Source organism: Synchiropus splendidus, chromosome 6 (assembly GCF_027744825.2).
Source record: "Synchiropus splendidus isolate RoL2022-P1 chromosome 6, RoL_Sspl_1.0, whole genome shotgun sequence".
NCBI classification, from domain to species: Eukaryota; Metazoa; Chordata; class Actinopteri; order Syngnathiformes; family Callionymidae; genus Synchiropus; species Synchiropus splendidus.
Window position 1 is genome coordinate 12,201,488 of NC_071339.1, and position 14,707 is coordinate 12,216,194.

At 40.8% G+C, this 14,707-nt stretch overlaps 2 protein-coding genes across 4 annotated transcripts; both read left to right on the top strand.

Annotated features, from left to right (window-relative positions):
• The first annotated feature begins 370 nt into the window (after positions 1 to 370).
• Positions 371 to 7,677, top strand: arl8ba (ADP-ribosylation factor-like 8Ba). Its single transcript, XM_053868453.1, has 7 exons — positions 371 to 573; positions 3,881 to 3,961; positions 4,655 to 4,728; positions 4,799 to 4,892; positions 4,960 to 5,027; positions 5,253 to 5,323; positions 5,528 to 7,677. The coding sequence occupies exons 1-7, from the start codon at positions 451 to 453 to the stop codon at positions 5,575 to 5,577; spliced, it is 561 nt and encodes a 186-aa protein (XP_053724428.1). The 5' UTR covers positions 371 to 450; the 3' UTR covers positions 5,578 to 7,677.
• Positions 7,678 to 7,822: 145 nt separating this feature from the next.
• edem1 (ER degradation enhancer, mannosidase alpha-like 1) lies at positions 7,823 to 14,348 on the top strand. 3 transcript variants are annotated; one of them, XM_053868451.1, is made up of 13 exons: positions 7,823 to 8,459; positions 9,339 to 9,411; positions 10,070 to 10,173; positions 10,279 to 10,450; positions 10,575 to 10,758; positions 10,850 to 11,024; positions 11,546 to 11,666; positions 11,742 to 11,912; positions 11,985 to 12,058; positions 12,138 to 12,234; positions 13,045 to 13,230; positions 13,294 to 13,407; positions 13,590 to 14,348. In XM_053868451.1, exons 1-12 carry the CDS (start codon positions 7,984 to 7,986, stop codon positions 13,381 to 13,383), a joined length of 1,923 nt encoding a protein of 640 aa, XP_053724426.1. In that variant the 5' UTR covers positions 7,823 to 7,983; the 3' UTR covers positions 13,384 to 13,407; positions 13,590 to 14,348. The 3 variants fall into 3 exon arrangements, with proteins under 3 accessions (XP_053724426.1, XP_053724425.1, XP_053724427.1); XM_053868450.1 differs by having other exon boundaries at positions 13,294 to 14,348; XM_053868452.1 differs by lacking the exons at positions 13,294 to 13,407; positions 13,590 to 14,348 and having other exon boundaries at positions 12,138 to 12,208; positions 13,045 to 13,196.
• Positions 14,349 to 14,707: the final 359 nt, after the last annotated feature.

A 14,707-nucleotide genomic window follows, 5' to 3' on the forward strand; every position in this document is an offset into this window, starting at 1 on the left:
CGACTGCATTTTCTGCAGCTGTGGAATGAGTACAGCCTCCATTTTGCCTTTTATTACATCACCTGTTGATGTAATAACAAGATTTGTTGCACAATATGCGCAGCACGAGATGGTGGAGTTTGACAGTGTTCAGAAGTTTGATCTCTGAATAGGTTACAGGGAGCGTTTAAATAAAGCTACATCCGAATGTATGCCACCTCCAAATGGCACAACAACAATTGGAAACGTGCATGAATCTCCTTTTGAGAGCTGAAGTTGAAGTCACCAAGATAGTTTGTGAGAATTGACAGTCAACTTCGAGGGCTAGTTGCAGAAGACTGCAGTTCCTTCCAGCCACGCTGGGGGAGCTGTGCTACACTATGGTCATGTGACTACTGCTCAGAACGCCACATCTGACGAGGAGGCAAAGAGAGCCGCGAGTCCTGGTAGAGTTTGACCATCGACTTCAAGATGCTGGCCCTCATTAACCGGCTCCTGGACTGGTTCAAGTCTCTGTTCTGGAAGGAGGAGATGGAGTTGACGCTGGTTGGCCTCCAGTACTCGGGGAAAACTACATTTGTTAACGTGATTGCTGTAAGTCCGCTGCTAGCCTGCTCGCTAGCACCGTGCTAATACTATTAGCGGTAATGACAAGAGTTGCAAAGTTTTTGTGTTGTGACACCACGAATCCCCAAAGCGTCACTATGAAGCACATCACGAATTCATTTTAGAATTTTCCATAAAAAGCTCTTATAGTAAACAGATTCAGTCGTCTTCTGGCGTGATTGACACTGCAGTGAAGCATTCATCGCTTCATATCTGACGTTTTTGTCGCTGTTCCTCATAATAATCGCGTCTTTGTTGCTACCAGGAAGTGCAATAGAAGTATGCTGATCATATCACCTGTCTGACTCACACAAAACGCTCATTAATGTCAAAACAGTTGTCATAGAAAATAGTCCATAATAAACGTTTATGCCCTTTAAATACTGCATGCAGTATAATGAACGTGTAATAACATTGGTGCTGTCATTTATTCCCTTTCAGTTAGCTTTGTGGGTTTTAATAGGCTGTTTTAACCATCCAAAAGCCTTGATTCAAAGAATATATTTAACTGTGGCAAGTGTAAGTACATTTAAAAATGAATTAGACTCATTGAATAAGCTATATTTTATTGAAAACATTCTAATTTTGTGTAACAAGTTGTGTTTACAATTACTGGGAAGTGAAACACCAAAATCCCTGAAAGGTCGGAGCAGTGGCACGGTTGTCAGCTTGAGTATTCTGGAGCTAAAGGTCAGTCAATATTGGCGTCTGAGTTCTTCAGAAAAGATTAATCAACTAGTTTGGAATCCTCTACTTAAACTAACCAAAAGCTGACGTGAGCTTCAGGTTGTTCTGTGTATGGGAGTTAAATGTATATTTTGGTCAATTGTTAGTTAAAAACATTCACCCCAGTCAGCTGTTCCTGCATACTGTTTGTTTATTTGTCGTGATGACTAAGTCCATTGATAAATTTTTCTTTAGTCGTCTTTACAGAATTAAAATAGGGTCCATAATCTACAATGAACACATTAAAACACATTCATATCTTCAAAGATGGAGTGCTCTACCACTAAAGTGCTGTTTCCTTGTCATTTGTGATGAGTGAGAGTGGGCGAATTCAGGGAAACAAATCAGAGTTGCTGTCCATGTATGACGTTCATGGTTTATAGTGGGTAGACGAGGGGGTGGTTCCTTTTTCTCAGTCATAAGACAGCTGCATTCATTTCCACTTAGCTACATCAGGTGACTTTTTGAGTCATGTGCTGTGTGCAGGCACATAATAGACTGCTCTAAACTTAAGAGGAAGAAGAAGTGCTCTTTTATTTTACATTTGGTGAAACATGTCGAAATTGTTTTGTTGTTACAAAAGAATGATCATGCACTTTTGTTTCTTATGTGGTGGTCTTGGTCCTTTCAAAACTAAGTCTTAAAATCATAGTCAAGTCACGTTACCAAGACATTCATGTCTATCGAGATGCCGATAAAAGGTTGACAAGTTGCTCCAGTTTCATCATGCCAGAGAGAAAGTAGACCAGTCTTACAACCACAAGCAGTTCCCCCAAAATATGTTTGCTTACTTGACTACATTACTGCTTAATTTTCATTGCATTTTCTTGTCACAAGAATGCATCATTAACTTCCCTTTCCCTGGCCATGTAACCCTGTCCAGAATCTGTTAAAATTAGAGTTGTTGTGTCACCACAGCACACTGTGTCAGACAAAATCAGTTCAGCAAATTCCCCTGAATTGATTCACTACATATACAGTAGGGGCGCTGTGCCCGTGATTTGGGTTTAGAGGATTGAAACCACTCAAAATGATGACAAAAACGAAGGAGCGTTGAGACCATCTGGAGGGCGTCCGTTCCTGATCATAGGTTTAAACTTGTCTCAGTCCAGATAAGTGCTTTGATGCATTCACATGCAAATCAGATGCTTTTCCTCAGCTCTACAAATCTACATGTGCACACTACTTATAGTATAGTATACAGCTGGGAATGAAGGGACCTTGTTCAGATGTGATATTCTGAGGTGAGACTCATGAGCAAAGAAATTCACACACTTAAGTTTTTTTCATTTATATAGAACTGTCACATTTTACACTTCTGTACTCCATATGCACGAATAAGTTATTACATTTACTTTTCATATTCTTTATTGCGCAACATGTGTGGTGACCTGCCTCATATGTTCATATCGGCATGGAAATAAAAATCTGAAGCAAGTGAAGCACTCCCGCTGTTTATGTTTTTAGATTACATTAGATTTGTTAGATTTATTTATTCTTCCCTTAGTACTTCTAGCTGAATTGTTTGTATTTGAATTGAATTTCTCCTGAATCGAATCGTGAGTTTAACAATACCCAGCCCCACTTCCTTGATGCTTAAACAACAGCAGGGATGTAATACCATGTTTTTAAAAACTACATTGAAGTACAAAGATTCTCCTCTCAGAACATATGTGTAACCACTGATACATTGTCCTGTCAGTAATAAACTAAGTGAGATTACACACAATTTTCAGTCAATCATTTGGACACTTCATTTACGTTCACTTGCTGAAAGTCAAGTCATAGTACTGCTTGCTTCCTTATTTTAGAAGCAAGCAGTACTCTGTTAGTGCTATAATATAGAACTTTTAAGGACGTTAACCGTGGCTCGTGCAAGTTACTGAGAAGTAATTTGAATAATGTTGTTTTTGCGGTAGTCAAACCACTGCTGTATAGAGACGCACAATTGTAATTCCTCTGCACGCCTTGTCTTTTTCTATCGCTGAACCTGCTTTTTTGCTCTCTCGCTCGCTCATCTCAGTCTCTGATGCATTTCCGCTGAAACACTCACTCGTCTGGTCTCGGGTTAGAGATGGAGAGATACAGAACAGGATAATGCTCTGTTACAGTTTCCGCTGTGTAAAATGTAAATGATGGTGCCTTCTCTACTCCCATCAACTTTGCATACACAATGACAATTAGAGACATTCAAGTTTCTTCCTTTACTGGCGACGGTTCCTTTAGTCTTTTGGTAAAGCTCTGGCACAGCTGTCTCAGGGAAAAACTTACAGGCTGTGCTCTACGGCAGCGTGTGGCTGACAGTTCCGTATCTGTGGTCTCCCGGTGACGCCTCACAATACGAGCCAGCGCATTTGCTGTATATACATTGCATCACACACACACACATATACATAAATATGTATATGTGTGTATATATATATATATATATATATATATATATATATATATATATATATATTCTTTGGCCAATTGTATGACGGTTATAATGATGTTAAAAGTTGGACATGAAACTGTAGAAACCTTTGACCTATAGATGTGTTAATGCTAACATTTGTTCTCTTTTCAGTCTGGACATTTCAGTGAAGACATGATTCCCACTGTTGGATTTAATATGAGGAAGGTTGCCAAAGGAAACGTCACCATCAAGGTAGCTGTTAATCACTGAGCTGAATGAAGTTTTCAAGATTAATGAAAAATGACATAAGGTTTTTATATAGAAACGTGTGTCACAAACGCCTGTCTTGAACTAACGTTTCGCTTTATTGTGATAACTTTTTTTCTCGCGGTCTGAGCCCTGTGGCTTATACAACAGTGCGGCTAATATATGGATTTTTTCAGGCTGAAATCAGATGAAATCAGAGGCTTTTTATTTACCCTTGAAGCGCTATAAATGTTAGTTTTCGCCCGCGTGTGCACAGCTCCGTCAACAGCGTTGATCTCCTGGAGGTCTGGAATCGAGAACAGCCGCTGAGGTTGGCAGTGGTGTCGGTACTTTGGGCACTACAGCTCAACTCCACACAAACATGATAGATGCCGGGGAGTAAAGTGATCGCTGTCTGAGCGCACAACATTGTTCATTTAAGCCGGTGCACCACTGACCTTTCTACGGCACTGCTTATGTATGAACAAGGTCCAGTTTCCTTCTTAAATTTAGTGGGTGGGGCTAATATTCCGGTGGGCTCTGTAGTCCGGAAATTACGGTAGTTCTGACACATCCTTTGGCTTTGTGATGTTACTGATGTCCAGACATTGTGTTCACCCCAGTAGAAAGTTCCTTTCACGGAACCCTTTACTTAACCTTACACTTGTGTTATGGTGATGTTTGCGTTCTTCCTTATAGATCTGGGATATAGGAGGGCAGCCACGGTTCCGAAGCATGTGGGAGCGGTATTGCAGAGGAGTTAATGCAATTGTGTAAGTCACTTTTAAACAGATTATTTATGGAGTTGTTCTTTTTAAAAATAGAATATTGGGTTGTCTTCAGGTACATGGTCGACGCAGCCGATCGGGAAAAGGTGGAGGCATCTAGAAACGAGCTTCATAATTTATTAGACAAACCTCAGTTGCAAGGGATTCCGGTAAGTGTTCCCAAAGCAAAATAGGCTTTTATTCCAACAAGGCGTTTAACCGTTGTGATGTCTCTAGGTCTTGGTTCTTGGTAACAAAAGGGATCTGCCCAACGCTCTCGATGAAAAACAACTCATTGAGAAAATGTAAGTGTTGCTCACAGGACTCACTATTGTGACCCTTGACAATGACTAGGTTCTAACCCATCAGTGGCAGAGGATTCTCAATGACAAGCGTGTGTCTTTAAAACCTCTCATCTTGACTGCAAAAGCCTGGCTCTTTAGCTGTTCCAGAACGCTCTTCACTGGCTCCCTCTGCTGTTCATTATTGTAGCGTGCAGCAAGGTTTCAGCTCCGTCCTCTCTTTACCAGGAATCTGTCAGCTATTCAGGACAGAGAGATATGCTGCTACTCGATTTCATGCAAAGAAAAAGACAACATTGGTGAGACTTTTGTGAGACTTCATTTCTGCATGACAAATAAATCATATCCATCATCATATTCTGTATATATGTTATGCTTGGTTGACACATGAGCTAATGTAAAACACATTTATTTCACACATAAACGTATGACTTGACTATGAATAAAAGCATGTACAGTTGATAGTTATCAAAGACACATACTGCTGTGATCTTTTCTTCCAGATATTACGCTTCAGTGGCTCATTCAACACTCAAAATCCCGAAGGAGCTGAAAGTGCGAAACAAGTTCTCCTGCTGGTTTTGTCATGTCACCGTCATGTCACAATGATAATGTACAGTTCTATTTTCAACTCACTGCTCGGTTCACTTTTTCCCTTATGGTTTTGTTTTGCTCACTGATAAACACACTACTTCAAAGAAAGCTCTTACAAAAGTTTGCCAAAGCATCAAGTGTGCTTTGCATTTACATTGATAGCGTGACTTGTCATTCGGTCAGTGATGCATTCCCTTATGAATTTTAACACTAGCCTTGCAATCTGCCCTCATAAATTGGCTCATAAATACCACGTGCGACGAAGACATGTTTTTAATTTGTCTTGCAGATTGGGAAGCCTTAATGAAATGTATGTTAATACTGGGGATTTAAAAGCCAGTAGATGACTGAATTGCAAGGCATTAAATTGATTTATAATAAATCCAAATATGTAGCCATCCAAATTTCACTGAGACTTGAAATTGATTCTGTGAAGAGCTACACATCTATATGACGCACCTGATAAGACCTGTTAGCTATTTTAAATGTCACTGGTGAACTTGAATCAGTTAAAGGTGAATTGTGCATCCAACCAGGATTATCTACATTGATGTCTTGTGTATAGTTTTACTCATGTGCAGAATGCACATTCACACATGGATCTCTTGAGTATGTGAATGTTTTAAAAGTGCACCATGCTGAAGGTTCACGGTGGCAAGTGTTTGTTAGAAGCCTGATGTCCATTGTGTCACCTCCACACTGCAAGTGTCAGGATGTTAAGTGCCTTTGACATGTCTTGTCTTTTGAAGCAGAGAGGCGCGCTTAGTGCGCTGGTCTGGGGAAGGACACATGCGATGATCAAAAAATGAAAGGCATGGTAATTTTTAATATGTGTGTGGTCATTTTTCAAAATTTGCAGCCAGACTCGTGTGCACACGAAAAATGTGACATGATAAGTGACGGGACAATTGTGAAACACAAAAACGACTTGCATCAAGGAAGGCTCACATTCTTTTGCTAAAATGTATTTTGAAAATAGTGACATTTTTTGGGAAACACAACTGTTAATTGTGAAGTGAAAAGTAGGGATGGATTGATGAGGTTTCCTGAGAAAGTGTCCTAATTTTTAGAAGCCACTAGATGGCACTGTTTGCTGTTAACCTTTTGGACATGTTCGTCAACCCTGTAATATCATCCATCAGGGAGTATAGTATAGTAGTATCAGGGAGCACCTGGAAGTGCGTGGTTTATACTGAGGTGACATGTTTTAAATAATTATGCGTATATTATGTGTTACACACAGATTGAAATCTAAATTCATACTGAGATTTTAGTTGCTGGTATTTGGAACCAATGTATTCAGGTAAATTATTGTGAGATGCAAGACATGATAAGTGGGTATAAAATTAAAAATATTAATTTATGAGGCCCCTTCCATTAAAACCAAAGCATATTACATGATAATAAATTGACTGTAAATGTAGTACTGATGTTTAACAAACTTAAATATTTTGTAAAGAAATGCGGAAAATAGTGATTAGATGAGACCCACAGTGAGGAAATTGAATTTGTCGCAGCAGCCAACATCAACAAAGACACAAAAAGTACCAAAGTTATTAAAGATGCACAACACACATCAAAGACGTGCACAAAGCATCACCATACGTTAAACTCAACTGGGGAAGTCATAAGCCATCAAACAACACAAGACAAATGAATAAGTAACTTTAATATGACAAAAAACACAGTAAGTAAAGTATAAGTAAATAGATAATGCATAATAGATAATAAATTAAATACAAATGTATAAATAGATGATGAATGGAAAAAGATAAATGATAAATATTAACTTCTTACACAGTCACTAAGGACGAAATTGACTTGTTTTATAGATCAGTGGAAATAGATAAGCTCAACTATAACAGTGGTTCAAGTGAAACGTTTGTGAAGCCTGCTGATCCTCTTGAGAAACATGGTCTTTGATTTAGAGGAGCTGATCCTCGTCCCAGTAGCTTTACAGATCTATACATGTATATACATTTTGTCTTGCCTTTGGATGAATCTAAATTTGAACTCCAGTATGTGTTCTATTTAATATATGAACTAGCGATCTTGTGTCTGTTTTCTATTGGCTCAAATGTCGAGACGCGTCCCGAATGCCACGATACACTACCGGCTTATTTAACAGTCTTTCGACCAATCACAGTTCGAGCAGTTATTACTAGTCCGCTACGTCAGACTCGGGGAACCAATCGTCGTGCCGGGTTTGGGAGAGGCTGGTTTATTGACAGGAAGCGTGTAGGGGCGACCTCCCTCACACCAGTTTCCAAAGCTTTCCTTCTGGTCTCTTTGAACTATCACGTTTTTCCTTCCCTACGTGTAATTGGTTTTAAAGTATGCGTTTAAAGCACCGGTCGGGGCAAAGATGCAATGGAGGTCACTGGTTGTGGGTCTGTTAGTACTGCGAGTGTCCGTCAGCTGCGTGTTGTGGTTAGCTTTCGGACCGGGACCCGGAGTTAGCTCGGGCTTCAACTTCCCTCTCGGGTTCAACTTGAACAAGCTCGACTTGTTGTTTGGTGAGAGCAAAAGAGACGAGCCGGCTGATCCTAACTCGTGGTCCGCGCGAGTGGCCGGTCCCAAATATGCCGAGACAGCGACGACCTGTGCCAAAGTTGGAGGAGTCGAGTCAGCGACGAGACCCTACCTGAGCTTCTTCGAGGGCAACCGGGACGAGTACGTGCGGCGGTACAGCTCTTTCCCGGACGCACTGAAAGCCAAGATGAGGGACATGGCCAAGGAGATGTTCTACTTCGGCTATGACAACTACATGAGATATGCCTTTCCTGAAGACGAGCTGAACCCCATCGACTGTGAAGGCAGAGGACCAGACGTGTTGAACCCGTGAGTCCACCGTTAGACCTGATCACCTGTGCGCGCGCTCACCTGCGTACACAAACAAACCGGCCTCCTGTGCAAACGCGAAGGGGCGAATCACTTTGAACTGCTGGCGAGTGCAGACGATCGTTTTAACCGTTCACTCTTTATGTCCTTTACTTATTGACATTCACTTTGTGTTTTGTGGTGTAATAATAAAAGTCACCATTTCATTCACTCATTCGTCTCCAAGGTCACGTGGACCGTTTGGCTTTATTGTGATAACAAAACCTGCTCGAGTGTCTCCAACAGTACGTGACAGAACGGAATGTTGAAACACGACATCGTTGCCTTCATGGACAGAGTGACGCGCTTATGTGTTTGATACTTTCGAGTTCAGAAGTTGGGAGCGAAAAATACAATTGGTATGACGGTTGTTTTTAGAAGAGAATGACAAACAGCTGTTGCTTTGTTGCCTCGACAATATGACTGTAAGTTTAAACATGGCAAACTAGAATTAAATGAGAACTAGAGATTGGAAATAGAGGCATTATCAGGAAACAAAATAATATAATTCAAAACATAAGTACAGTCATTTATATGGTTCTTAGGAAATAAAAATTACGCAGAATTGTGAATGTAAATAAGGACATAAGAATATATGATTTATTTACCGCATCGAAATATATGTCAAACTTGTGAAACTGTACAGGTGAAAACCTGTAGTTTGGAGACAAATTAAAGTGTTAAAGAGCTGTTTCATTTTAATAGATGAAATTATTTATGGTCATGCTAGTTATGTGATGAATTGAAATGTTGGAAACTGTTACCATCGTGACCCACTGGTGTTTTTACTGTCTGAAATTCATCCTGATAACAATTGTGTTTTTCCCCCTTTCATTGCAGGTCAAACATAAACATCAACGATGTTCTGGGCAACTACTCGTTGACACTCATTGACACACTTGATACTCTACTGGTACAGTTTTTAATTTTATCAAATAAATACAGTATTCTGCTTTAATGCTTTAATAGCAATCCAATGTATGGCATTAACATTTACCTTACAATATGAATATAATATTTAAAAAATCTGCTCACTCTAAGAGCTTCTAAAATTATGTTTTTTTAAAATGATAAATATGAAATTATTCCCTGCCACTTTGATTTTGAGGTGTCATCTGCTTGCATGGGACTGTATATCATTGAGAGAATTCTGGCTCAAAAGGAAAGTGGCTTATTCTAGAATTGGAGGACATTATTTGGTGGAAAGTTACATAGGTGGTCACACGCCTGACTCCAGTAAGTTTCATCAGATATGCAGGCCCCCTTTAAACAAATATTTGGAGTGTTTGCCAATAACTGGAGATAATAGCTTGTAAGTATGTGTTAAAAAAAACCCATCATAAATCATAGGTCAAATAAAATATGTGCTTTTTCAATTCCCAGTGAGGTTGAACTAAATTGATATCCTAATACCTTGTATCATTGCACTCTAACGTACCCCTTTATGCTCTAGAATACAATTTTATTTAGCCTCTTGTGGGTATTATTTTGTGCTATACTGATGATTTAGTTGTCTTAATTGCCAGTAATGGTTATTACAATGCCCTGCTGGTGCGTGTTGCTCTTCTCAGGTCTTGGGAAATGTGACCGAGTTCCACAGAGCAGTCAGACTGGTCATCGATACAGTGTCGTTTGACAAGGACTCCACTGTGCAAGTTTTTGAGGCAAACATCAGGTAGAGTCACAGCCCATTGACACCTGCACCCTGGGATGTTCTGGTGACGTTGTATGATATAACCATTGAACTTGATGTGAAGATATTGTCCTGTCACTGTTCTAGAATCCTAGGCAGCTTGATATCGGCTCACATTCTTCTGACCGACCCCAAACATCCATTTGGCAAAGTGGGTCTTGAAGATTACGATAACGAGTTGCTTCACTTGGCTCATGACCTGGCTGTCCGTTTGCTGCCGGCCTTTGAGAACACCAGCACGGGTATACCGTACCCCAGAGTGAGTCAAACTGTTGTGGCCTCAGAGCAGAGGTGATTATTGTTATGATATGTAGAAGTGCATCTGAGTGACCCCCGGCGTTCTCGCTGCACGTAGTTGGCCTAAAAGCTCGTGACCCCTGCAGGTCAACCTGAAGACCGGAGTGCCTTCGGACAGCATCAATGAAACTTGCACCGCAGGAGCCGGGTCTTTGCTAGTGGAATTTGGGATTCTGAGCCGTCTGATTGGGGATTCCACATTTGAGTGGGTGGCGAGGCGAGCAGTCCGAGCTCTGTGGAATCTGAGGAACAACCAAACTGGTCTCTTAGGTACTGTCTTTCAGTTTCTCTGTGGAAAATGAAGTCTATGTTCAAGTTTCCTGCGCATGTTAACATGTTTATATGTCATGATTCTGAACAGGAAATGTAGTTAACATCCAAACAGGCCAGTGGGTGGGCAAGCAGAGCGGCCTCGGCGCTGGCATGGACTCCTTCTACGAGTATTTACTGAAATCCTACATCCTCTTCGGCGAGAAAGAGGACTTCAGGATGTTCCAAGCTGCTTATGAGAGCATCCAGAACCACCTGAGGAGAGGGTGAGCGCTGGGCACAACCTCTTGTCCTTTGTGAACCTGCCTGGGAAGGCAACGCAGAGAATTGGGAGGAAGAAGCTGCCGGGATAGCTGGAGTAATGTGCATCTGTGCAAAGATGAAATTTTATACTGTAAAAAGAAAATTTGTACAAACCTTGTGCCCCTTCTTAGTCAGTCACTAAATAACTCGGATGAGATTTTGCTGAAAACTGCTTCTGGAACCGAACCCTTTCTGAATGCAAGGCGGACTCAAACACTGAATCTGTGAAGGTAGCAGCTAACAAGAACTATCATGAGTGAATACTGTTTTTCACCTCACGGTTTTATCATAGCCCTTATTTTGATGATAGTGTTGTGTGAGCACTGTTGATATAATAGAGCTCAGGGGTAGCATCTTTTATGGTAATGTTGTCGGTTAAATGAGGCTATTTAAAGAAGAAGAAAGGGTAATGATCTCTCTTTAATGTGTGCCAAAAATAGCGCAGAGTAAATTAAATTACGGACATTTTTTTTTCATATTGTAGGCGGGAGTCCTGCAACGAGGGCGAGGGGGACCCTCCTCTTTATGTCAACGTGAACATGATGAGCGGGGAGATCATGAACACCTGGATCGACTCTCTGCAGGCCTTCTTCCCTGGACTGCAGGTTTGACTCTAAACTGAAGTCGTATTGCTTCAACATGAAGGGAAGACGGTGAACACCACTGTGCTGTTTGTCCAGGTGCTGAGCGGTGACATTGACAACGCCATCTGCCTGCATGCCTTTTACTACGCCATCTGGAAGCGTTTTGGGGCTCTGCCAGAAAGATACAACTGGCAGCTTCAAGCTCCTGATGTCCTCTTCTACCCACTGAGACCAGAGCTGGTGGAGTCCACCTATCTGCTTTACCAGGTTTGGCGCTCAACTTTGGACCCATCCATCAAACGTTATAACCTCAATGCTCTTTTAAACCCTTCTTACCAGGCGACCAAAAATCCATTCTACCTCCATGTTGGCATGGATATCCTCCAGAGTCTGGAGAAAAATGCCAAAGTGAGGTATGAAGGACGCTGAAGGACATGAAGGACACGAAACATGTTTAACATATTTAACAAATGTGTGTATTTTCCTCTGAAGATGCGGTTATGCCACACTGCACCATGTAGTAGAGAAATCGAAAGAAGATCGCATGGAGAGCTTTTTCCTCAGTGAGACTTGTAAATACCTTTATCTGGTGAGTGGAAGGGAACTGATTCAAAGTTGCTGTTGGGGGACGTTTATGGCAAATTGTTTTCCTTGTCTCATTGCCTCACTCTTCTGCTGTTGCTGCTGTATTGCTGCTGCTGTAATATTAAAATATTACAACTGTAATTACTGCTGTTAATCATAATGATGACACAAGATTATTGAAAAACAACCACTGGTGTTTGCAATTCAGGATTTCTGCCGGGATTTTAAAAAATTGAATGGAACGGAATGCAAGTGTGGCAGAAACCCTGCAATTTTAGGATCAGTTCTTTTCTTTCCACCCCACTTCAAAAGCTTAATTCTGTTAGCTCCACTGTTGAAATGGTTTCATGTGTTTTGTTACAACATGTAAAAGTTTATACATTTTAAGTTGGATATATCAATATGTAATACATGGTGTTGTGTTGTCAGTTGCGAAGTCTAGCTGGCCTGACATCATAACATAACATGCCCCTAATATGCTGCATTATCTAATCTCCCCCTTAAAATGAGCTCTTGTTAACAAATATTACAATATTTTGAACTTACCGTGTGGCAGTGTATCGTATCACCGCTCCTGTATTGGGATGTGTATCGTAAGATGCCAGCCGATACCCAGCCCTATAGTTTAGATTCAACACTCCATCGGTTCTCAAATGTACTGTCAGTGCTGGAGAAGTTTTCGGACACCGACAAAATTGAACACAATCTCAAATATTATTTTAACTTTTCCCCCTTATACGTCTCAACGTATGTCATTGTGACGTCCTGGCTGTGTTTATGTTCGATCTTAAGATGTCTCTCTCTCCCATGGCAGTTGTTTGATGAGGACAACCCTCTTCACAAGTCTGACAACAGGTACATCTTCACCACTGAGGGCCATGTTGTTCCGATAGACAAGCGTTTCAGGGAGAAACGCTGGAGTCACATGTTCCCCTGTGAAGAGGTGGCGCTGTCTGAGCCAGGGAGGGACACACCTCAAGTGCAACACAACATTAGTAATGTAAGGTCTTTGAGGTGCCTCAGCTGCTCTAGAATATGCTCATCCAGGTGTCCATTTCTTCAGTGTGACAGGATCCCAGAGGAGCAACGATTCACTCTGCCTCTGAAGAGCATTTACATGAGGCAGATCGATCGCATGGTGGGTCTCCTCTGACCGAGGTTTGAGGTCCACTCTCAGGTGACTGTGCTCATCCTCTCCGTGCACCTTGGAGGAAATGACTTTCACTGAGTGAAAGTGTTCGTGCGTCCGTGTGTGTGGCTGTCTGCAGGTGTGCAGCTGTGCTGTGACCTGTACAAGTGTGTTGCTGTGACCAGTGCCATCTGAACTTTTAGCTAAACAGCGGTCCTTTCTCTTTCTAGAAATCAACGCAGTCAGTGGTGCATAGGCTGAGCATATTTACCTGTAAGCTTCTTGAAGGGCTTCACGAAGTCAGGTGGTGACATGACAGGAGGTTATCAGGCCGAGTTATTTCGCAATGATGGATGTTGCTGCGGTGTTGCTCTGTAAACAGGCTCCCAACATGATGAGCATTTCTGTCAACTGTTTATGTCGAGAAGCAATTTCACAGCACAGGAAGGAAGTTATTTATTACTTATTGATCGCTTATTTCATTTCACGGCTTGACTTGACTCAAACTGTTTCAGGTGTTCTTTGGTGGAATCAAAATCGCTTCTGCAATTTGAATGCAATTGAATTACAAATGTATTTCTCCCTGCATGTGAATAGCCAATGGAAGGGTTGAAAATGAAGCTTTTGGTCAGTTCAGCCTTCTTAAAGAACAAACTGCTCGTGTTTGTACGTGCGCTGTGTCAAGTGCCTTCAGTCTTTCTCGGTTGTTACGGAGAGTGAATGAATGTTGCCCGTCGTCAGAGACATTCTTAAACACTCAGTTCTAATTCCATGTACAGTTTTGCATCAAACTCACCTTAAAGTTGATAAGCCATAAAACACCTTTTGGACAATAATGTTGAATCAGTCTTCCATCTTTGATTTCATCCTCGACCGTCTTTGTTATCGTATTTGCTTTTTATGATTGCACATCATCAGATCCCATGTATTCTGCAACTCAGGGTTTAAGGAAAGGAAATGTTGACTTTCATTAACAAATAAATCATTTTTGAAACCAGGGCGTCTATCTTTTTCTTTTTTGTTCTGGTATAGCTGAACTCCAACTCTTAATAAATTCTGGAATAATAACTTGTAAAATTGAAAATACTAAGGTGGTTTATGATATCCATGAATGCAAAAGAATCCATGTTACCAAGACATTAATGTCCTTCTGTTTAATGTTCTTCTTTTGTTGTTGCTAACTGAAACATGAATAAACATAAAAGTCATAAACAGATAAAAAAACCATTTGAAAAGACAAAAAAAACATGACTTTTTTTTTTGTTCTAATAAACCTATATTTTCTAATTTACATTGTCATTGACACGTCATAGATAAATAAATAAACAGCTCCCTTGAATGCTTCATG

What these genes read in the sequence shown, in the direction of transcription:
- arl8ba (XM_053868453.1), top strand. Translation starts at nt 451, where the DNA reads ATGCTGGCCCTCATTAACCGGCTCCTGGACTGGTTCAAGTCTCTGTTC. An exon ending in AGAGGAGTTAATGCAATTGT is followed by an intron (nt 4,729 to 4,798) that starts GTAAGTCACTTT and finishes GGTTGTCTTCAG; the next exon opens with GTACATGGTCGACGCAGCCG. An exon ending in CAAAGAAAAAGACAACATTG is followed by an intron (nt 5,324 to 5,527) that starts GTGAGACTTTTG and finishes CTTTTCTTCCAG; the next exon opens with ATATTACGCTTCAGTGGCTC.
- edem1 (XM_053868450.1), top strand. Translation starts at nt 7,984, where the DNA reads ATGCAATGGAGGTCACTGGTTGTGGGTCTGTTAGTACTGCGAGTGTCC. An exon ending in GGACCAGACGTGTTGAACCC is followed by an intron (nt 8,460 to 9,338) that starts GTGAGTCCACCG and finishes CTTTCATTGCAG; the next exon opens with GTCAAACATAAACATCAACG. An exon ending in ACACACTTGATACTCTACTG is followed by an intron (nt 9,412 to 10,069) that starts GTACAGTTTTTA and finishes TGCTCTTCTCAG; the next exon opens with GTCTTGGGAAATGTGACCGA.